Here is a 23098-nt window from a genome sequence, read left to right as displayed (position 1 = left end):
AGGGCGGGCTGAGGGTGGCGGTAGGCCTGGGAGCTGGGGGGCTGGGAGGGCGGGTCAGAGGGGTGGAGAGTGACGGGGCACAGCCTGCCATCTCTGCCACCAGATCCGAGCCAGACCCAGAGCAAGGAAAGGCCCCAAGAGTCCCTGGAGGATGTCTTCATTATTGAGTGTGTGTGAGTCCCGGGTTCTTAGAAGAGGGTCACAGTCCTAGGAGGAGGGCTGGGGAAGAGCACAGGACAGGCAGGTCACCAGGACCCACTGGGCAGGAGGCAGGTTGCACCGAGTGGGGGTTGGGATTACCCGGGTGCCCCCCACTCCCAGGTCTGGCACCAGCTTGTGACAGGCTGGGGCTCTTCTCACCTCTGCAATCTGATGACCCCCCCCCCCCCCCCGCTGACCCCAGAGAGGCCCCTGCGGTCTCTCCTACCAGATACCCTGCTCTTTGCGAAGTGGGGTAGGGAAGTGCCTGGCAGGGCATGGGGATAGGGGTGCGGGGAGGGTGGGGAGAAGGCAGCTGGCTTGATGTTCTGGCTGCTCCTGCGTGCCAGTGCCTGCGCTCCTGGCTTGGAGCCATTCTTCGGGTGGTGAGTGACAGGCCCTGGCATGCGTGTGGTCCCTGTCCGCCCTGTAGCCCAGGAGGAGGTCCCTGTCCTGTCAGGACCTCAGCTCCCACATCTGCACACGTGTGCCCAGATCAGCTCAGAGGTGCAGAGTACCTAGTGGGGTTGCTGTCTGACACCCGGAAGCCAGTGTGGGCTGGAGCATCTTTCTGGGGACTGGGCTGGGGGGTCAGGGCCCTGCTCTCGTGGCTGCCGCGCCTACAGATGGTTTGGGGAGCTTCCTCTGGCATGATTCTGTCTTCTTGGGGCCTGCTTTAGTCTAAGCAAGAGGTCCCCCACTTCCTCAATTCCAGAGCCCCAGGAAGTGTGCAGTGCCCCTCCCATTTGAAGAAGTTGGTGAGTACCTCAGGGTAGCCTGGTTGGTTCACAGGGACACTGGCCCCAGCACCCACCGGGTGCTTTGTCCTGGGTCTGCCATTGCTTTCCCCCTGATGTGGCCCAGCTGGCCCCAGAGCAAACAATCAGGGTCCAGAGGCCACCCAGGTGCATCCTGGACAGGAACAAAGCCGGCTGGGTGGGGGGTGGGGGTGGTCTGAGACCAGAAATCTGGAGCAAGAGAAAGCCCAGCTGGCCCCCCTGAGGGGCCTGGGCTCGGACGGAAGGAAGGGCGGGCACCCGTAGCCTTCAAAGCCTGACCTGGGGCTGGGCAGGGGCACCGAGGCCCAGAGGTAGAAAGCGGGGCCTGCCAGGGGCATCCCCATGCCTGAGGATCAGCAGGCCTGTGCCCCCCCCCCCTTGGAGCTCTGTCGGGCCCGCACAGGGGCCTTCCCTCTGGCCAACACCTGAGGAGTGCTCTCCAGGCTGAGGGCACAGCACCGGTGAGGGGGCAACAAGGCCAACACGGTGCTGGTGCCAGGAGCACAGGGGTGGGGGGGCCCTAGTGCGGGAAGGCCGGGAGATGGGGGTCAGCCACGAGTGCGTCCGCTCGGTGCGGGGAAGCAGGGTTTGTGAACAGCCCTCCCCCGTGCCTGCTTTCTGTCGCTGCCGAGCTGGACAGGCCCGGGTGTGTGCTGTCTAGGCAATGGCTTCACCGGAGACCTGGACAGAGGCACACGGCAGGTGACACGGGGCCACTGGAGCAGCTCCCTCTGCCTCTAACTGGCTGGGGAAGGACTGCCCCAGAGCGAGGCTGGGGGCCTGGCGGTGCTTCCAGTGTGGGCAGCTCCCAGGGGCCCCGAGGAGCTGGCTCTGGGGTCGAACCAGCCCCGGCCTGACCGCCTGTGGCCTGGGGTGCCCATGCCGAGGAGCTGGGGGCTGCCTGAGGACCAGCTGTAGGAACGAAGCCCTCAGTCCCCGGGCGTGGGGCCCGTCTGGCGGGGAGACGGGTGTGTGCATGGCCAGCCACACGTGGGGAGGTCTGAGTGGGGAAGGTGCTGGGCCCCAGAATGGAAATGGCAGGGGCCCATGCTAGGGGCTGGCGGGACAAGAGTGGACTCACCCCCACGCCCCCAGGGTGGCTGAGTGTTGGTCTCTGCCCCATGAAACCCCACAGTCCCTTCCCCTTCTAGGCCCCAGGTGACTCAAGACAAGCTGTTCCTTGCGTGTTTGTTGAGTGAGGACTTGAATGAATAGGGGCCCGACAGGTGTGGGCAGCAGGGTCTTATCTCCACTATAGGAGTAGCTTATCCCATGAGATGGCACAGAAGCAAGGGCGTGGGGGAGGATCCCCTGGCCAGGCAGCGCCCCCAGCTGGTACCTCATCGCCTGCCTCCGGCTCAGGAGGTGGCAGGGCAGAAACAACACAGTTCCATTTTACAGGTGAGGCAACGGGAACCTCAAGGCTGCAGGAAAAACACAGCAGCAGTGCAGCCCCAGGGGGCAGTCCCAGGGGCAGTGTCCCTGCCTGGGGGGGGGCTCCTTCCTTTGGTCCCCCATTGCCCTTCACAGGAGGTAAGTGGGAAGGGGGCTGGGGCTACAAAGGCCTACACTGGGGGATGGGGGGCCAAGGTGGGGAAGGGCCAGGCTGGAGGTTGGAAAGGCATCCAGGGACTGTTCCCAATTTGAAAAATCTCGCATGCGCCTCACCAACACCTGGAGTTGTGTTGGGGTTCTGACCCCTTCCAACCCACCCTCCTCCACCCCCCATGGCCTATCCTAATACTGGATATTAGGGAAAACAGGAACTTGGGGACCTGCGCCGGCTGAATGGGGACAGGAGCTCAGGCTCAGGAAAGAGCTGGAAGAGGCTGCCAGGCAATGGAGGCTGGCTGAATCCAGGCAAGTGATGGGCACAGCCTCAGACTCTAGTTCCTCAGCTGAGCCTGGGCTCCTACCACCTACTGGCGCTCTCCCCCTGTAGGAGACACCGTGCTCCTACGGGGGGCCTCAGCTCTAGGGTCCGGTCGGACCCTGCACAAGCCCCTCTCCTGGGCTTCTCACCATGACCCAGCCGGCCCCCAGAGGTTCAAGAATGCAAGGGTTCCCATGAGCCCTTGGCCACCAATGCCCTGGCCTCTGGCTGTCTGATACAGTTCCTCCTGCTGTGCACCAAATTGGGGTTACCCCGGCTGTGCTGATGCAAGGGTAGAAGGCACGGCCCCTTGTACGGATTCCCAGCCCAAGAGTCTAAGATTCCAGGTTAGTGCGTTTGCTCAGAGAAGTGGAGGTGGGGACAGGTCCCAACTGGGCCCCAGAGGCTGTAAGAACAGGAGGGGCCCTGGCCCAGAGTCTGTGCTGGGGCAGTCAGAGGGGCCACTGGAAATTGGGGTGTGCTTCCTAGAGGCATCCTTTGAGCTGAGGTTACCCCCCCCAAATCCCCCTCCCCCCAACCTGGAGCAGGGCTCAGGAAGGGAGGGCAAAGCCAGAGACCAGGCAGAGCCTGGTGGCTGAAGGCCTTGAGTGCCTAGGGAAGGAGGCTGGGTCTTAGCCTTCAGGAACAGTGCAGCCATGGAAGGACTTGAGGAGGGGGTGGCTCCTGGGCACTTCCCAGATCACAGCTGGACACTGGGGATGGATGACAAAGGCAGGCGCTGACCCAACTCAGCTACAACGATAAGGGATAGAGCAGAGCCCCGGGAGGACCAGAGCTGCAGGGGCAGCCCTGCAGTCTTGGAGGAAAGGGAGTGCGGGCCAAGGGCCGGGTGGACTTCACCGGGCGGGGAGGAGAACTCGGGCCGGGCCACTCGTCCAAGGGGAGCGGGTGTGGCGCTGAAGGTGGCCAGACGGACACGAGCCAGGAAGAACCCCCTGGGGAGCCGCGGGCAGGGATGTGGCGCGGTCCAGCTCGTCGTGGCCTCGTCCTACCGCGAGCATCGGCCAGGCTCGCAGGCCGGCTGCTCCGATCCCAGGGCGCACTCAGGGACTCGGTTTCCCCGCGCGGCGGGGCGGGGCGGGGACAGTGCAAGTCTCGAAGCCGCCTGCAGGGGGCGCCCGTGAGCGCCGCGGCCGGAGCCCGAGCCCGAGCCGCCGCGGAGACAGCGGGAGCCGGCGCGCGAGCGGCAGGTCAGCCGGGGTCTCCGGTCCGGGGTCCCGAGGGTCCCTGGCGGGCGGCCGGGCGGCATGGGGCCGTCGGAGGCTGAGGGGCTGGGAGGGACTGGTGGCTCGGGACCCCTCCAGGGCACCCGGCCGTCCCGACCCTCTCTTCCCGCCACCCCGAGAGCGAGTTCACAGGGCTGGGGTCCGAGCTCTGCCCCGAGGCGGGGACCGGAATGGCGGGCGGGTGCAGGGGCGGCTCAGGCGCGGGCGCACGTCCTAAGCACAGTCGGGGGGCGGTGTGCGGACCCTCCGGGCCGCCCCAAACTGGACCGGAAGGTGCGCACGGGTAGGCGGGGAGGGGAGGGGGCGCGAGAGCCCGACGGCCCGGGCGGCGGAGGTTGGGGGGGGCAGGCGTCTGGACCCACAGGTGACGTGCGGGGAACGTCCGTCGGTCCGTCTAGGCGCCACGGGCCGGCCCCAGGGCACTCGGCGAACCTTCCGGACGCGCCCGGCGGGGGTGGGCTGGGGGCGCAGAGGTGCGGCCGAGGGAGGGCGGGTCAGACCCCCGGGGTGGGGGGGCGAGAGAGGGCTTCCGCAGGTGGAGCAGCCCGGGGCGGGGACCGCATTCCGGGGGAGGAACGGCGGCGAGGGCAGACGCTCGGCATCCCGAACGCCTGGGGCGCGGCGAGAAGGGGAGTCGGGAACGCTGGGCCGGGGCGGGAGCGTTCCGGGGACAGTGGTGGCGGGACCCGGACTTAGGGGACCCAGGGGAGTCCGGAGGCCGGGCAGGGTGGGTGCACGCCTCGGAGTGGGCTTGGCCGTCTGCCGGGCTGCCCTGAGCGGAGGTAGGAATGGCGGGAATGGTGGCGGCCCTCGAGGGATTTGACGCAGGACGGCCCAAAGGATCAAGGAGGGGGCCGCGGGCCCGCGGAGCGGAGACCTCTGCGTTCCCGGCACCGCCATGCCGCTTTAGACTTTAATTTTCCCAACTGTAAAATAGGAGGACGGTGGAGGCCAAGGCGGAGGCCGAGGGATCTGTGGCCGGAGGAGAAGCGGGAGGGCAGGTCTCCCCGTCCCCCATTCCCTAGGACCGGAGTTGTGGCTGGCCCCTGGGGGAGGATTAGGCTGCCCCTTTGTCCCGCTCTCCCTCACCGTAGCAGGGAGCACCCAGGCCCGTTTCCACCCACAGGGCCAGTGCTTGCCTCTCGCCCAGGACTCAGGCTGCCCTCCCTTTGGCCTCTGCTGTCCAGCCAGCCTCTGCACCCTCCAGAACACTCTCTGTGTTACCTCCATGCCCCTGGTTGTCCCCACCCCCCACCGTGGGGACCATGATGGGGAGCTCTTTGGAGTGCAGCGGGCCAGGGACGATGTTGTGGGGTCAGGGGCTCCCTCTTCAGTCCTGCTGTGGCTGGTCCTGGAGGCATTGGCTGTGCTGGCACAGCCCTGCCCTGTGGGCCAGCTCTCCTTCTCGGGTCTCAGCAGGTCCATGACAGGAGCTCCTCACCGAGGCCTGGCCACAGGTAGTGGTGTCAACACCTCTTTGCTCTGTCCTTGCCCTTTAGGGTCTCCCTGGCTCTCCCAGGCTCTAGTGTCCCTTGGGCCACTGCCCCTCCATCCTAATCCCCTCAGTGTAGACCAGGTTCTGGGCTAAGCCAGCTTCCGTGTTGATAACCCCAGAGAAGCTGAGGGCCGCCCACATATGGGTGGCAGGTGAGAGGCTTTGGGCCAGGTCAGTCCTGGCCGACCTTTGGGGGCTTGCGTGTTGCCCTCCCTCAAGTTGGGTTTGTGAGGGCCAGGCCCCCAACCACACCGTGGTCCTGCCTCCTAGGAGCCCACAGCCCAAGAGAGCAATGGCAGGCTTCAAGGGCAGCCCAATGGACGGCCGATTTCGATGCCCAAACCTGGGTTCTGGTCTTGCCTCCTTGGCGCACTCGCCGTCTTATCTGTAAAACAAGTGTGATGGAAAGAACAACGCTCGACGTACAGGGTTGTGATGGAGAGTAAATGAGAGATGGGCATCAAAGGGGCAGGTCAGAACCAGAGGACGGGTTGGGGTCTGTGCTTGAGCTGGGGAACCCCAGAGGGAGGCTGCTGGCCCTGTGCGGAGGGGGGCACACCACAGGGGATCGCAGAGGGACATGTGGCCTGGAGTTGGCTTGGCGGCAAGCACCTGGCTTCAGGGCATCAGACCCTGCAACATTTAACTTGTTTCATTCCTGAGCTACCTTACCCCGATGGGCTGCAATTGCCAGCTCAACCATCTTGTGGCGTTTGTCTCGTCTGCCACAATTCAGACTGGGTGCTGAAAGATGTGCACAAGGGAGGCTAAGGGGAAGATGACCAGAGGGCGGGCCACGGCATGAAGTATGGGGTTTTGGGGGGGGTGTCAGGGGCTGCTGAGGAGACACCGGGAGTCAGGTGCTGAGCAGGTAAAAGGAACAAGTCCCAACTCCTGGGGAAAGGGTCTGGACCCAAGAAGCATCAGCAGTCACAGAAGGGAGGGGTTGTTACTTCATGGTCAGGAGGCAATGGTTGGCGTGCGGTGCCTGAGGGCGGTATCCCGGAGGTCTGTGCTGGGCCCAGATGGGGGGAGAGAAGTGGGAAATGGGCAGGAGCTTGGAGCTGGGATGCAAAGAGGAGGCCCCCAGAAGACTGCTCACCCGTACGAAGGGGCAGGTTAGCGGCAAAGGTCCCTCAGCCCCTGCCTACAGAATCGCGAAAAGGGCCCCGGCAGTGTGGGGTCCACGGGATGCTGCAGGGGAGGGGAAGGTTTGGATGGAGGGGAAGAGCAGCTGTCTCTCACTCCAGCCTGGGTGGGTGGGGGGTGGGAGGTACACAGGGAAGGCAGGGTGCTCCAGCTTTCCAGGCCCCCTTCCCCAGGCATTCTCTGACAGGCCTCTGAGCCTCATACAGGCTGTTGTATTTGCCTGGAATCTCCCCCCTCCCTCCCCTCATTTCCCTGTCCTCCAAGTCCCGCCCAAGTGGCCCCTCCTCTGGGAAACCATCCAGACTGTTTGGGGCCCAGACCCCCTTCTGCAGGACACGCGTGTCTCCGAAGATGCTGGGCAGGGGCTGGCGCTGTCTTTCTGCGGCTCCCCCTTCTGCCACTGCTGCCAGGTACAGGGGGCCGCTGAGTTAACAAGGAGAGTGGCGGAGCCGCGTGGCGTCCGGTGCAGCCCACGGGCCGTGCTGCTCTTGCTGGCTAACGCTCTCACCCTCTCCCTTCAGCCTCCAGGGCTGCGTCATCACACCTTCGTCCCAGGGACCCCAGAAAGGGGGTCTGCCTCCCTCCCATCCTCAGTGGGGCCACCGTCTAAGGAGCTCCTGCCTCCAACAGACCAGCCTTCTGCCAGGGCCCCACCCAGACCCACTAGGGCCATCTAGGACCCCCCCCCCCGTGTCCCCTTCAGGCATCATAGTGCCTGTCATCCCACCATTAGAGGGTTCATTTGAGGGAGGTGTGGGTGCCAAGCACATCCTAGGGTGCCGTCTCACCGGAGCCTCGGTGCAAAGGGGAAGACTCTTGCTCAGGATCTCAGGGAGTGTGGGATGGAGCAGGAGTGGGAGCCCACCTGAGCTCCTTCCACCACAGAATGGGCATCCAGCACCTTGTGTGTGGGGTGACCTCTTGGAGGGGGGCCTGTCAGAGAGGTGGCCAGTGAGGGGGTGAACGGAGACCTCCGGCTGGGAGGATGCAGATTCTCCCCGTATCTGGCCTGGTTGTGTGGGGATGGGAGAGGGTCTCTAGGCCCCCCTGTGGGGAGAAAGGAGCTGGGGCAGGCCCTGTGGCCCCAGAAGCTGATGATGTGGAGGCTGCTCGAGGGGCCAGATTCAGCACGGGGAGCTGGCTCTCCACCCCACCAGTTCCTGCCCACATCCTGCCCCTGGGGCTGAGAACGGCAGCCTCCAGAGGGGCGGTGGGGGAGGGGGGGCCACTGGATGTCTGCCTGGTACTTTGGGCCAGCCTGCACCATGGTCCTGAAGTTGTCCTGCAGGGAGGGAAGGAGAGAGGTCAGGGGCCCCAGTGCTCCGCGGTTGCTCACCTCCAGGCAGCACAGGAAGACACTTGCCCCACTCCAACTGATGGGCTTGGAGAGGGGCTTGGTAGGTCCCAGGGCCCCTGGGGTTTTGGGAGGCGTGTGCCCAGGCCCGGGCCGCTCCAAAGACCAGTCACGGCAGAGCCATCGGCGGCGGGCTTGTGGCTGAGAGCCGGAGCAGAGCTGCCCATCCCGCTGTTTCTTCTTTGCCTGTTGCCCTCTCCACGCTGACTGAGCTCCCATGAGACAGGTGTGGGTACTTCTCCGTCTACCTTCCTCGCCCCTCAACTGTATCTCCTCATGGGCTTTGTGTCTTCGGGAAGTTGCTGTGATAATTCCTCAGTGCTGATAATCGCTCAGATCCCCAGTTGTCTCCCAACTGGGTGCACGCCCGAAGCGCAGCATGTGGATTGTGTTCTCTGCCTCAGTCCCTTTATTTTTCATTTTGGGGACTTTTTATTATTTCTTGTTCATGTTCATCTGTTCTTGTTTCATTTCTGCCAGTCGAGTCATAAGTTCTCATTCTTGCTTGTGGATGCTACTCCTTTTTTCATTTCTTTAAAGATCCTAAATGTCTTTGAAAAGCATTATTAGATTATTACCTTCCTCTCTTCCCGAATGAATGAATCTCCATATTTGGGGTGCTGTTGCTTATCTGTCTTGAGTTTTTCTCCTGTGCTTCGAAATTGTGGTTTGCAGGCTCATCTTCAGTGGGAACTGAGGCCCTGGAGGCGGGGAATCACCGCACACTAGGGTAGCAGCTGGCTCTCAGTAGCCTCCTGGGACAAGTCCTCCTTCAAGGTCCCGCGCTGTAGGCTCAGGACCCTTCTGGGGCCAGGCTCAGCAGCATGTGGTACAGAGCTCCCTGTGATCCCGCAGCTGGGATGCTGCTTGGCACAGAGTTGGCACTGGTGGAACGTTTGCTATGAGAAAGTAACGGGAGAGTCTCAGGCCAGGATTCTGGAGCCCAGGACTGGGCCAAGCATGGTTATTCCAGGTCCGAGTCCCTACAATGGGCCTGGTATATTGCCCTCTGCAGCACCTAGGAGCAGAGGTACAGGGTCCTACCTGGAAGCTAGCAGGCACCTCTGTCCAGCAGACTTGGGGGGGGTACAGCCACCATCTGGGCATGTGTACAGAAAGCCTTGCTAGTGTGACTTAAAAGGAGCCAGAAGTGGGCCAGGAAATATGTGGGTTTTGATTAAATGGAGTTTTAAATAAAGTGGCCAGGTCAGTGGGGGTGAGGAGGAAGGCCAGAAGAAGCAGCAGTTTTGAATCTGACTGCTGGGAATCCTACAGGGTTGTCCTTTCAAGGCTCATCGTGCACGTTCCCCAGCACGTGTCTCTAGTTTTTATGGGACAGCTTCTGCCCTCTGCCCTGTTCCCAACAAGGGATAATCAGAGGGAAATATTACATTATTAACATTTAATTTCCTTTCCTGGCTAGCAACAGATGACTCAAGAATTAATTAGAGCCAGCAGAGAGGGATAGGAAATTGCCAGATCCTGGCTCCACCCCTGGCCCCCTCCCCTTGGGCCTCAGACCTTCCTGTCGCTCTGGGAGGCCTCTGAAGGGAGGGAAGCCGAGAGGGGCCAGGAGGCCCCAGGAAATCTTCCTGCTGCTGTGTTTTCCATGGGCATTTCCCTCAGCTCTATCCCACCCTCTCATGCTCTCGGTAAGGCTGGGGGAGGTCGTTAACCTCTTTGGGACTTAGCTTCCTCATCTGTAAAATGGGGCTCATGGGGCCAACGAGAATAGATGATCCCATTGTCACCATGCTCTTATATTGTGAGCTCCCAAGCAGGCTGCCCCTGCTAAGAGGGTCTGGAGTAGAGTCCCGGCACCCTGGGAGAGTGCCGGGCTTGGTGGCTCGGTGGCCAGAGCCCAGTGACACAGGCTCTCTTGAGCTGTGTGCCAATTCCCGTTTCTTGTCAGTGACACATTAGTAGCTTGAAATTGGCTATCCTGGGAGCATTTACACCATGAAAGTCTGACAAAGGCCACAAGTTAGGGTGCCCCCACCCCCTGGGCTGATTTGCCCACCTATGGCTGGGAAGCTCCCAACCGTCCTGCAGAATAGCTCCAGTAGGAGGCTGTTCAGCCTTCTTCCTGCCCTGTCTGTCCCCTGGTGCCTTGGGCTCCACTGATGTTCTCTGCTTGGGGCTGGCACTCTGGTTTACAGATGCCCAGGCTGCCTGTGGGGCCAGGCCAGCCTCACCCCAGGATGAGGTGGCAGCAGCTGGAAGAGCCCGCAGGAATGCTGTAGGAAGGGCAGATGCAGAGCCAGATGTGCAAAGAGGCAGCCTTTTAGGACCCAGCTGTCAGGGGCATTAGCTCCTTGCAGGACTGATGTGGGCAGGAGGATCTGCTGCACCCAGTGAGATTGGGAGGGCGCCACAGGCATGGTGTACAGCAGGCAGGTGGCTTCAGTGTCATCAGGCAGAGTGTTGGTACCGGGTGCCGTTCACCATGGGAGCCCATAGCGCAGAAGGTGGTTGGGAGGCCCTGAGGACTGGGGGTTTGCAGGCAGGTACCCGGGGCTGCCAGGAGAGCCTCACCAAACAGAGAGCTGGGTTAGGCCCCTCGAAAAGGCCTTTCCAATCCAGGCATCCTGGCTTATGGAGTCAGCCTGGCGTCCAGGACAGGTGCTGGTGGTGTGACCCCATCAGCAGGGCTTTGGGTGGTGGGATAGGGCAGCCCGGCCTCAGCTCCACAGAAATGTGATACATATTTGGGTCAAGTGGACCACTGGTGGTCCTACGTCATCTTTCCCCAGGAAGGGCCTTCTGAATCTGGACAAAGGTCTGGGGCCAAGTCAGGCCTCTAGCCTGGGCTGGTCAGATTGGCAGGGGCTGTGGCGCCTCTCAATGCAAATTCCCCTGGAGAGACCATAAGTCCAGGTCAGAAGGGTGGCAGGTAATGGTGAGGAGGCGAGGGGGCAGACAGCTCACAGGTAGCGGGAGGCAGGGTCCCTGAGGCTTACTGGGCCTGACCAGACCCCACTGGGCAGTGGCCTGCTGCCTCTACTGCTGGGCCTGGGAGGCCCCTAGGTGGCAGGCAGTCTTGGGCCTGTCACTTCCCTTCTGCCGAGTGAAAACTAGAGCCCGGACACACAGCTTCTGCAGTTGGAGGGGGGGGTCCCTGGTTGCTGCTTTGGGCTCTAGGCCAGGGACACTGGGGCCAGGGATAGTACTGGGAGACTTGGTCTGGCCCTCCTCTGCCAGTGACATGCTTCATGAGCAGTTGGCTGGCAGGTACCCTGCGTATACCGGGGGCTTGCGATTCATTCACGGTCCCTGCGTAGTGGGCCCCTGCTGGGCCTGGGAGAAGCCCATGGGGTCTGCCCTAGGCTGTGGGAACCCCTCCACTTTTCGGGGACTGTCCTGTTTCCTGGTGTTGGGTCCTCCATTGGAGCCTCCTGGTGGGCACAGGGCATAGCCCTCGGGTGTAGTTCCAGCCGCCTGAGGCACACTGGAGTTGGAAGGAGACTTGTGTTCCTCTGTTGCAGCCCTCTGCCACCTCCTGGATGGGGTGGGAGGAGCCTGGCCCTTGGAACATGGCAAGGGACCATGAGTCACCTTCCCCCAAGGTTACCAGTCCTGCTCTATCCCTTGTGTCCTGCAGGAGTGAGGGAGGGCACACTTTCCTGAGCCCACGTGTGGGCAGCTGCAAGGCAACTTCGGGCCTCTTGTTCCCATGCAGGCAGCAGCTACTGCCCGTGGGCACCTGGGGCCCCGTGAGGGCTCAGGACCGGGGGAGGGGGTGGGTGTGGCATGAGGGGACACCGTGAGGCAGCACCTGTGAGTGTGACAGGTGGGGGCAGCGGCAGTGGGGAGAGGCCCCCAGGCTGGGAGTGGGAGATGGAGACCATTTCACAAGCTCAATGGAACCGTGGGGGTTTGGGCTGGGGGAGCCCAAGACCTCGACTTCTGCTTGTGCTTCTGCGGGGTGTCATTCCTTACATTTCTATGACGTTTTGACTCTTGGGGGAGCCCTTTCAGATCTATTTATTTCCTTCTCATGGAATCACGAGTGAGAGCTGCAGCGGTCCCCAGAGGCTATCTGGGGTCCGATCTCCTCACAGTATCAATGAGGAAACGGAGGCCTAGAAAAGAAAAAACCATCCTTGCCTGCAGTTCCCCAGCAAGTCCTGGCTGAGCACCCTGCTTTCTGCCCAGCACCACACTAAACTTAGCCTATGCTGGCATCAGCCAGGCAGAGGAGCAGGTTAGGGAGCAGGCGTGGGAGGAGGGAGGGGAGGCCACCCCCCACCCCGCCCAGACGTGCCGTCAGCTGGCAGGGGTTGCTGAGGGGCGGGCCCCCTCTGTGCCTGCTCCTCCACACTGTGCAGCGTCACCAGCAAGGGCCTGGGGGCTCACCTGCCGCAGTGGGAGAACAGGACCAGATGGGCCACCCAGGTCCTTCCAGATCAGAGCTCTAGATGTCTCTGGGCCTCTCCTTAACCTAGCGGTGTAGGTAGGTCCTGGTGGTTCCCAGGGAGAGCTCTTGGGGGACGGAGAGGACTGAGGCTGGCCGAGAGAGAAGGTAGGTGGGCCTGGGACAGCCGAGGAGTGAGGGGGCCTTTCTGGAAGGGTCCTGGGGGTGGCAGTGAGCTCAGGGACCCAGGAGACTGAGGGCTGCCACAAAAGGCTTGGGAAGCTGAGCATGGGGGGCAACACGGGTGACTTAACTTTGAAGATTCCTGTCTCCCCTAGAAAACACAAGGGCCGAGGCTGATGGCCAGCCCTGTGTCCAGGGTGGGAGGGGCGGGGCACAGTGGGTTGTCCTCAGGCTGATGCCTGGCCTGCGGGGAGGGCACTGGTGAGTGGGACTGATGGCCGCTCCCGGGAATCTTCAGCTTTGCCCGCTTTGCGGTCCAGCTCTTCACCAGGCTTCTCCCTTGGCAGGTGCCTTGGGGACTACGAAGCCGAGCTGAGCCAAGATGCTGCCAGGGCCCCTGAAAAGGACCCAGTTTCTGGAGACTCAGAGTGGGCTGTGAAAAACCCCTTGGGGAGCCCCCCTCCCAGGCAGGGAGGCTCTTGGCTCCTGTGAAGAAGGGGCTCAGGGGCCTGGGCAGGGCCAGCTGCACTGCAGCTATGGACCGTGAGCTGGCCTGGCCCGCGTCCTTGCTGACCCTGCCTGTCTGCAGCCATGTCCACCATGGGCTCCTGGGTGTACATCATGGTGGAGCTGGCCATTGCCGTGCTGGCCATCCTGGGCAACGTGCTGGTGTGCTGGGCCGTGTGGCTGAACAGCAACCTGCAGAACGTCACCAACTACTTTGTGGTGTCCCTGGCGGCAGCCGACATTGCTGTGGGAGTCCTCGCTATCCCCTTCGCCATCACCATCAGCACAGGGTTCTGTGCCGCCTGCCACAACTGTCTCTTCTTCGCCTGCTTTGTCCTGGTCCTCACGCAGAGCTCCATCTTCAGCCTCCTGGCCATCGCCATTGACCGCTACATCGCCATCCGCATCCCACTCCGGTGAGCTGGGGGCTGGGCGCGGTGGGTTGCCCCTGTTCTCTTCCTTGGCACGCCTCATGCCGGGGTTCACACCTGTGAAAAGGCTGCCTGTGCCAAGGTCTGCTGTGTGCCCAGCCAGGGTCAGGGTGAACCTGGAGTCAGGGTTTGGTCTTTGATGTCTGTGTGTTTGAGCTGAGGACAGCTCCATGGGGGCTCAGTCTGGGGCTGCCCAGGGCCTGGCACACAGCCAGCAGTCGTGCCAATCCAGTTGATCCTGTGGGCACCGGGCACCCTGGCCCTCCCCAGTCTTCCCCAGGCTGCGTGGTTGAGGCTGCTGCTTTGGCTGTTGGCAGATGTATGTGGCCTGGGCCATTTTCTCACACAGCATGATGCTGGGGTGGGGTGGGGCATCATGGGAAACCACAGGCCCTCAGAGCTAGAAGCCTGCCCGCCTGCTGGCCTCTAGCTCCTCTGGGCCAGCCGCAGTGTGCACATTAGGAAAATGACCCAGAGAGGGGAAGTGACTTGGCTGAATGCCACAGTGAGTCACTTGGACCAATATGCAAATTTTGTGCTCCTGAGGTCAGCAAGTACTCATGGTCTTGGAGAGAGCTGTGGGCTCAGCTAGTGGAGGGAGTTTTCATGGTGAATCTTGTGTGAAGTGACTTCAGCCCTGGATTGTGTAAATGAAGACTTTCCCTGAGGCTGAGTTCCTTTAATGTGGCCTCCGCCTACCTGGCCCTGAGGGAAGCTAGGAAGTACCTCCCTCCCCCAGAGTGTGTGTGCGAGAGGGGAGGGGACCTCCTGTCCCACCTCCTTGACCCTACATGTGGGAGCTGGGTTCCACAGCCTGGGTGGCTGCAGACCCTGAGGGAGGTCTCAAAGGACCAGGGTACCTGGTCCTGTGGGGAATTCTCCCAAACAGGTGAAGCGCCTACCTGTGGAGCAGGCCTCAGCAGCCCCGTGCTGGCCAAGCGCACCCCAGCTGGGAAGAGGAGCAGTTTCAGTGAGAATGGAAATTTAGAGTATCAAACCCAAGGGGGCCCTTAGAGGTCATTTCCTCTCATCTTCTGGATGGGAAAATGATACTCAGAGAAGGGAGCCAGCCCTCAGGGCCTACACAACGAGTTGGCTGCACAGTTGGGCCTAGGAAGAAATGTGGCCTGTCACCCACGGCAAGACTCCAGTCTTTGGGGAACAGGGTCACAGGGTGGCCCCGGGCTCCCAGACCTGCAGTAGGTGGCCACTCCTGTCACGTGGGTTCAAAGCGGGAAGCAGGCACCCTCCTCATGCTGGTCGAAGGAAGGGAGGAGCCTGGGCCCCGTGTAGCCCTGTGGGGTGCTCTGGTCTCAGCAGAGCTTGTCAAAGAGGAGACTCTGGCCAGCCTTAATATTAGAGGACTGGCCTCATAGTGCAGAGTCCAGGCTCACTGAGGGACAGCTCAGAACACAGGATCCCAGGTAGACTAAAGAGAATCAGTGTCTACTTTAGGCCAGGCTGAGCATGAGCTGGGCCTGGGCCAGCCCTGGTGGACACATTGAGTAGCGAAGCAGAGACCTCGCTTTCACTTCCTTTCCTGATTCAAAGGGCAACAGTAGTCTAGGGAGACATCGGGGCTCAACTGAAAGGATCTCAGCTTCTTTTTCTCATCCCTCTGTATTCTGAGAGTCAAGAGAGTGATTCCTGGTGTAGGAGTATGGGACATGCTGTGTGACCATAAAAAGTCAGCTGCTGCTCTCTGGGCCCATTTCCTCATCTGTAAAAGGGGACAGGCCTCTCTGTCCTGCTGAGCTCACAAAGGTTTTGTAAGGGGTCCAGTGAGCGGATGGGAGTGATGGGACCCGGAGGAGGGAGGGTTGGTGGGATGGAGCAGATGGGGATTCAGCTCTTTCTTGAGCTACTGGAGTTTCAGAGCTGGGTCCCTAAATGGAGCCTGGCCCTGCCCTGCCCCATCTGTATCCCCAGTTCCCACGATCTTCCAGAGCAGGACCTAGTTCTGCCCAGACCCTGGCCGTTTGAGCAACGCTTGTTAAAGCTTTGGAAGGGTCAGCCTGGATCTCTTGGATTTGGGAGTTGTAGGGATGACCATGCTCATCCTCCCCATCAGGCAGAGAGCCTCAAAGTTGCCAGAGGACGTCAGCACAGTTTCTCCTTTGATCCTCACAGCCCGGCCTTGTGGCCAGGGCGGATGTTATGACCCTGGTGTTACTCATGGGGAGGCCAGAGCAGGAGAAGGAAAAGTGTCTGCTGACTCGGGGACCTCCAGGGCCCTTCGTGAAGTTCCAGGCTTCCTTGGGTCCCTCCACTTTCTTATTCCTCAAGGGCCCTGGGCCAGGGAGGGTGAGGTGCATGAAGGTGCAAGGGGGAACGAGGTGAAGGCAAATGAGAACCTGGAGCTCCTGGCAGCTCTGGAGCCACTGCCTGACCCAGGCTGCCCGCTCCTGCCTGTCCCCGTGTCCCCTGCCAGCTGGGAATCTCCCCTCCTCTGCATGCTGTCCCCTGCTCCCCTCAGTAGGTGCGTTTGGCTGCTCTGAAGGGCGCATCCCCTGACTGCTGCACTGCACCAGGCCTGCGTCACCCACCCTTCAGTTCTCTCTCTCTTTCTTCTTTCCCTTCCTTCCTTCCCTTCTTCCTTCTTTTCTTGTCCTTTCCTTTCCTTTCCTTGCTTTCCTTTCTCCCCCTTTCTTTTTTTAGACTTTTTATTTATTTGAGAGAGAGAGCACAATCCAGGGAGGGGGGCAAAGGGAGGGGCAGAGGGAGAAGCAGACTCCCCACTGAGCAGGGAGCCCAACGTGGGGCTCAATCCTGGGACCCCAAGATCATGACCTGAGCTGAAGTCAGACGCTTAACCAACTGAGCCACCCAAGTGCCCCCCTGTCTTTCTTAGGAGAATTTAGTATCAGAAAAATCTGTGCTCCTTCCCAAGTGCAGGGACCCTGGTGGGCTACATACGGCAGGGCTTAGTGAGAAGTGGCCTGGCCAGAGGCAGAGGTGGGAGCTCTTGTAATCCCCAAAGGACAGAAAGCCTAGGGTGAGAGACTTTATTTTTGTGCCCCTTGTCTCCTGTCTCTCACATTAGCCCCTGGTGAGTGCTCACTCTCCTTGGGAAACAGGCCACATATGGAGCAGCAGTTGGTGCAAAGACCTGAGGTGTACATGGTGAATCACCCCATGGGGACAAAAACCAAGTACCTGGCTTCTAAGGAGGGCAGGATTGGGGGAGAGGGCTCCCTGGAGGAGGTGATTCTGGCTGGGTCTTACAGGATGGGTATGTGTGGGGGCAGGTGTAACAGGAGTGAGCCAAGCCTGGACAAAGGCCCCAAGGAAGGAATGAATATGTGGGCTCTGGGTCAGGGAGAGGTGACAGACAGAACAGGAGGGCAGGGAGGGTATGAGGCTGCCTCAGGCCTGCATATGCCCAGGAGAGAGTTTGGGTTTCACTCATGGGTCAGTGGCTCTTCAGTTCTCAGATCACTGACTCCTTCAGACAATTTAGGAAAGAAGGTTCCACCTTCTCTCAGTGTAGGGAAAATGCCCAAGAAGCCCCAGCTGGAGTTGTGGGTGGTATTCCTGGATCATAGAGTGAGCCCCCAACATGGATAATGGGGAGTCCCCAGGAAGGGGCAGCCTGTGAGCTGGAAGACGCAGGGATGCCGAGGTACCTCCAAATACCTCCAAACCTGGTGAGCAGGCTCTGGCACCTGCTCTCTGTGATGCCTCTGGGCTCCCCTGAATGGCAGAGTGTTGTGCTGGGTGCCTTTGGTACCACTTACACTAGACGGTCTGTGTCTGGGGCCCAGGGGGCCAAGATGTGACTACCATCAGTCACAGGTGCAGCCCAGGGGATGCCCCTGGGCCAGGCTGTGGCTTGGCTGTTATTCCATTTGGGCCCTAATGCTGTTCCAGTTCCCTAGGGGCCTGGGTCCAGGGCTCTCAGCCTAAGGACTTTCTTCTGAATAACAAAATTAATCTGTTTGATATTTGTGTGTGTGTGTGTGTATTTAAATAAATTATTACCTGCACATGCTAAAACATCAAAAAGGAACAACAGGTATATGGTGAAAAACTGTCCCTTTTGTCCCCTGCCCTACCTTCAGTTCTCTTCCTGGAAGTCAGCATTGGGAAACCTATCAGAGATATTCTTTGCATGCACAGGCAAGTGCTATTAACGTGTGTTTGTTTCTGTCCGCACAAGGGCTTTCATTTTAAAATGCAGTGCCAGACTTCCCCTCATGGGTTTCCTTGTCTGTAAAAGCAGACAGTTGAACAGACCAGGGATTTTCAAACTGTCTGGAAGCCTTTGGGCTGGGCTCTGGTGTCCCCACCAACTCATTCATTCAGTGAATATCAAGCTGCCTCCCTTCCTCACCACCCTACCTCTGTGGTTGCCTGGGAATGTGAGCAAGAAGGTCGGCTGCCGGAGGACAATTTGGAAATCCCCAAAGCAGGTGGTCTCCAGGGTCCTCTACACCATCCCTATAACTGCTTGCTTCTGCTTGCTTGCCTCAAATGACAGGAAGCTCACTTTCCCTGAAGCAGCCCATTTCTTGTGTGCACAGCTCAGCTGAGAAGTTCTTACTTGCCCTCACTCACAATCCACCTCCCTGTAATCTCCACCCACAGATTTTACATTCTGCCCTCATGGGACAGTGCTCACAGGCCCTGGATTTTTAGTCCCATTTTACAAATGAGGAAACTAAGGCTCAGAGATGCAGAGTGACAGAACATGGCCAAACCAGGAACGCATCGGCGCTGGAACTCAGGGAGGGATACACTTTTCTCAGGAAAAATACCAACATTAAAATAGCCTCCTAGTCAATGAGATTACATAAATTATAATTTGTAGAGTACTAAAAACTGCCTGGCACATGGCAAGTGCTGTGTAAGTATTAAGTGGTGGTGGTGGGGGGAAGCCTGAGACTTTGTGTTTGAGGCTCCAGAATAAGAAACAGGGCAGCGTAGGCTCTCTGTGGCTTGGTGGAAATGGTCAAGTCCATGACCCTCTTCCTGCCCAGCCCTGTTGCAGGCACCCAAGCCCCTGCTAAATGGGGTTGAGGGCTCCTGGGGGTGGCCCTGCCCAGTTACTGTTTGGATTCAAAGCTGACATAGATTCAGAACTGACACACTTACCTTGGCCCAGGGTGCTCTGGGCTCCTAAAATGTCCACGGCAAATCCATTCCTCTCCTTAGGCTTCAGTTTTCCCATCTATAAAACGAGGTGGTTGGATTAGATAAGAGGTCAGAGGCCACCAGATATTTTTTTTCCCTTAATTTGAATTTGTTGACAAAATGTAAACCACGGGCAATCTTACCCAGAGAATCAGCTCCTCGGCCCCTTCTGAGGTCTGGCGGCACCAGAAGCACATTCTGCATGGGCGGCCAGGGGCTGAGCGGCGTAAGCCGTCTCTTGTACACACAGTAAATGTCCTGCCAGCCTGCCTCACACAATTCTTACTTGTAGGCCCATGTTTGCCATCCATGGACTAGATAGTTTCTGTAGACGCTTCCCATTCTGGAATTAAGTAAAGGACATCTACTGTGTGTCCCTGTCTCAATGCTGGTGATGCAGAGATGGATGCAGAAAAACCCTGCCCCCAAGGGGCCCCTGGCCTCAGGGGTCCAAATGGAGTAGAGATTAGCTGCCCCTGGGTAGGAAACTTCTCAGGGAAGATATCTAGCCTGAATGAGAAGGTTGGGTAGGGTTTACCAGGTGAAGGGGAGGGCAGTCTGGTGTTGCCAGAATCAAAACCATTAAACAGATGGTCATCCCTCAGAGATCACTGAGGTCACCTTCTTCAGTCAGGGAGATGATTTTTTGATTGCCCATTCTCTCTCTCTCTCTTTTTTTTTGGAGAGAGAGCGAGCGTGCATGTGCAGGTGTGCATGGGGGGGATGAGGGGGGAGAGGGAGAGAGAAAATCTTAAGCAGGCCCCCCCCGCCAACACAGAGGCAAACGCAGGGCTTGATCTCACGACCCTGAGATCATGACCTGAGCCGAAATCAAGAGTCAGGCACCCAACTGACTGAGCCACCCAGGTGCCCCAGACTGCCCATTCTTTAATAAAATCTATGCCACCTTTTCTGTGGGCCTGGGATCAACTTCCTGGCTGGCAGATCAGGTCAATACTGTGAGTTTGGGACTGAGTCTGGCTCTCTAGAGTCCTGAGTGATTTCAGGCAGATTATTTTTCCTCTCTGGACCTCAGTACCTCATGTAGTTCTTTCCTCTTGAATGTTAAGACGTACTGATGTCGTGTCTCTCCAGAGGGCTGTGAGCGAATTTGGAAGGAAGAGAGGGTCTATTGCCCAGGACCTCCACCTCTCCTTGGGGGCTTCTGGAGACCTTCAGTTAAGTGGGGAAGGAAGAGCATGGAGTACAAGAGACATGATTCATCTACAATCTGATCTGGCAGGTTCTGCCCCCCGCCATTGAGTTTGCACTCCTGACCCATTCCCACTCTAAGGGGAAACTTACTCTAGCATCAACTAAGATCAACATGGAGGTGATAAGTTCTCTCACTTATAAATTCCCTCAAACTGAACTAATTGAGTCCCAGGAACTACTTGTAATACTATATAGTAATCATCTGAATGTCTATGCAATGGCTTCCTTGCCAGGGAGCCTGCTCTCCTGTTAGCTCCTGTGGGAAAAGGCAGGGCTTGGACCTGCAGTGAACAGAGGAGGATACTGAGGCTAGGAGGCAGGAAGTGACCGGTCCAAGACCTTTGAGCCGGTGGGTGGGGGACGGGGTGCCTCTCTGGGTTTCTGACTCTTGGCCCCGCCCAGCCTTGGTTTTTCAGACCTCTGATGCTGGTCTCCTTTCCCCAGGTACAATGGCTTGGTGACTGGCACAAGGGCCAAGGGCATCATTGCAGTCTGCTGGGTGCTGTCGTTTGCCATTGGCTTGACTCCCATGCTGGGCTGGAACAACTGCGGTCAGCCACAGGGGGGCCAAAACCACTCACAGGACTGCGGGGAGGGCCAGGTGGCCTGTCTCTTTGAGGACGTAGTCCCCATGAACTACATGGTGTACTACAACTTCTTTGCCTGTGTCCTGGTGCCCCTGCTGCTCATGCTGGGCGTCTACTTGAGGATCTTCCTGGCGGCTCGGCGACAGTTGAAGCAGATGGAGAGCCAGCCTCTGCCGGGGGAGCGGGCTCGGTCCACGCTGCAGAAGGAGGTCCACGCTGCCAAGTCGCTGGCCATCATTGTGGGGCTCTTCGCCCTCTGCTGGCTGCCCCTGCACATCATCAACTGCTTTACTTTCTTCTGCCCAGAGTGTAGCCATGCCCCACTCTGGCTCATGTACCTGACCATCGTCCTCTCCCACACCAATTCTGTTGTGAACCCCTTCATCTATGCCTACCGCATCCGTGAGTTCCGCCAGACCTTCCGCAAGATCATCCGCAGCCACATCCTGAGGCGGCGGGAGCCCTTCAAGGCAGGGGGCACCAGTGCCCGGGCCTTGGCAGCTCATGGCAGTGATGGAGAGCAGATCAGCCTCCGCCTCAATGGCCATACTCCTGGGGTGTGGGCCAATGGCAGTGCCCCTCATCCTGAGCGGCGGCCCAATGGCTACACCCTGGGGCTGGTGAGTGGAGGGAGTGCCCATGAGTCCCATGGGGACATGAGCCTCCCAGATGTGGAGCTCCTCAGCCATGAGCACAAGGGAGCATGCCCAGAGTCCCCTGGCCTCGAGGGTCCCCTGGCCCAGGATGGAGCAGGAGTGTCCTGATGATCCACTGAATTTGCCCCTTCCTACAGGAAGGAAATCTTTCTCTTTGGTGGATAGAGCCAGTCACGTTGGGAAAAGAGTGAATGTGCCCGGAGGCCCTTTTCATGGCCAGTTCCCACTTTGGACTGAGAGGAGGGAGCCCTGGCTGGAGCAGCATGAGGCCCAGTAGGAAGGGTTTGGAGTCCGAGGAAGTGGACGTTTCATGTTGGGAGGCCCTGCATCAGGCCAAGACCACAGCACCAGAGCATCTTGGCTGGGCAGGGCCTGGTTCCCCACTCTGGAAGCATCTAGAAGTACCACCCTGACTTGGCAGAACAGCTGTGGCAGAGCAGGCTGGCTGGCCCTGAGGCTGGGGGGCAGGGAGGGTGGCTCTAGCAGGCCCTCTACCACACACACAGACCACCCTCCCCAGACTTTCCAAGGGTTCAGGAGCTGCTGTGCCCAGAGGTGGCGTTTTTCTTTTCCTTTTTTTTTTTCCCAGGAGAAAATGTTAAGTGTGAAGAATACCTTTTTTTTAAAATTATCTTCCTTCCCTGGTTGCTGTCTCTGTTGTCAGTCCTGCTGCTCACCCTGCTCCAGGGGTCAGCCCAGGGAGCCCCAGGCAGCACTCTCTGGCTACCATGAGCTGCCACGCACTTCTTACACTATCAGTCCCAGGGTCATCTTTGGGGGCCACAAAGCTGGGCTCAAGGATGGGGAGTTGTAATGGAGTGCTGCCTGACTGTGGGCTCAGGGGAGGAAGTGGGGACTGGCCCACCATGCGGTATGCCTGGGTAGCTCAGAGCTGCCCAGTCAGAGGCCCTATCTGCCTTTCCTTCTGAAGGGAATGTTTTTTTCTGAGATAAAATAAAAATGAGCCATGTTGTGTTTTAAGCTTGTCCAATGAGAATGGTGTCTGAGTTCCTTTCCCCATTCCATAGCCATGCCTGGCACACATACATATGGGGTGTATATTGCATGTGTGAGAGAGTGTGTGCATTTGTGCACAGAGAACAGACAGACACCCTGCCTGACTGGGGGTGCCTCACAGGCTCCCATCTTCTGAGGGAAAAGGCTGCCTGGATGCACCAGAATCGAAATGCCCCTGAGCAGCCCCCAGACCTGTGTTCCTGTGAGACGGGGGGTCGTAGGAAGAGGGGCTCTTCCCAGCTGCTCTCCCTCCAGAGGCCATGACGCCTCTAGCCCTAGATGTTTCCTCAGTGTGGAGTGTGGCTCCTCCCTCCCTCTTTGCTTCCTAGAGTCCTGAGAGGAGTGGCCTACTCTCCCCATGCCCTGCTCCACCCCTTAGCTGAGAGGCCACAGAGGGATGTGGAAAGCAATATAGGCGAGGATTCAACTGCCTTCCTCTTCCCCTGGAGTCACCCCACCTCTTGCTCCCAACAAAGAAACCTATATGGTTTCCTGCTCTGAAGCCTGCCCCTGGGGCTGTGTCATCCTTCCATGCTGGACAAGTTTGAGGCCCAGGGGGAAGTTAGCAATCTGCTGCGGCCGGAGGGCCAGTCTGGCCTCAAGTCTCATAAGCACACCTTCAGGCAGGGAGGGGGAAGGGGTGTTAGAACTTCACAGGTAATCCTCACATAGCCCTGGGAGCCCCATTTCACAGCTGACCGAACAACCTCTTTTGAACAGAGAGGTTAAGTACTTGCCCCAGGTCACATAGCTAGTAAGTGGCAGAAATAAACCTAAAACCCCGGTCTGACTACAAAATCCATGCTCTTGTGATAAACTATTTCAACCAAACCAAAAAGTATGAGATAATACCAGGTCCCCACCACTCTGCTCAATAAATGAAACATTACAACTATAGTGGAAGCATCTGACTCCTTCCC

The 23098-nt window shown here is 59.1% G+C and overlaps 1 protein-coding gene across 3 annotated transcripts; it reads left to right on the top strand.

Annotated features, from left to right (window-relative positions):
• Positions 1 to 1257: 1257 nt before the first annotated feature.
• Positions 1258 to 22142, top strand: ADORA2A (adenosine A2a receptor). 3 transcript variants are annotated; one of them, XM_034989258.1, is made up of 3 exons: positions 1258 to 1438; positions 12980 to 13555; positions 20363 to 22142. In XM_034989258.1, exons 2-3 carry the CDS (start codon positions 13224 to 13226, stop codon positions 21267 to 21269), a joined length of 1239 nt encoding a protein of 412 aa, XP_034845149.1. In that variant the 5' UTR covers positions 1258 to 1438; positions 12980 to 13223; the 3' UTR covers positions 21270 to 22142. The 3 variants fall into 3 exon arrangements, with proteins under 3 accessions (XP_034845149.1, XP_034845148.1, XP_034845150.1); XM_034989257.1 differs by lacking the exon at positions 1258 to 1438 and adding an exon at positions 3234 to 4061; XM_034989259.1 differs by lacking the exon at positions 1258 to 1438 and adding an exon at positions 4369 to 4380.
• The last annotated feature ends 956 nt before the right edge of the window (positions 22143 to 23098 follow it).

The sequence above is a fragment of the Mirounga leonina genome, unplaced genomic scaffold (genome assembly GCF_011800145.1).
Source record: "Mirounga leonina isolate KUSES-001 unplaced genomic scaffold, KU_Mleo_1.0 Mir_481, whole genome shotgun sequence".
Classification (NCBI taxonomy): domain Eukaryota; kingdom Metazoa; phylum Chordata; class Mammalia; order Carnivora; family Phocidae; genus Mirounga; species Mirounga leonina.
This window is presented reverse-complemented; position numbering and strand designations above follow the sequence as displayed.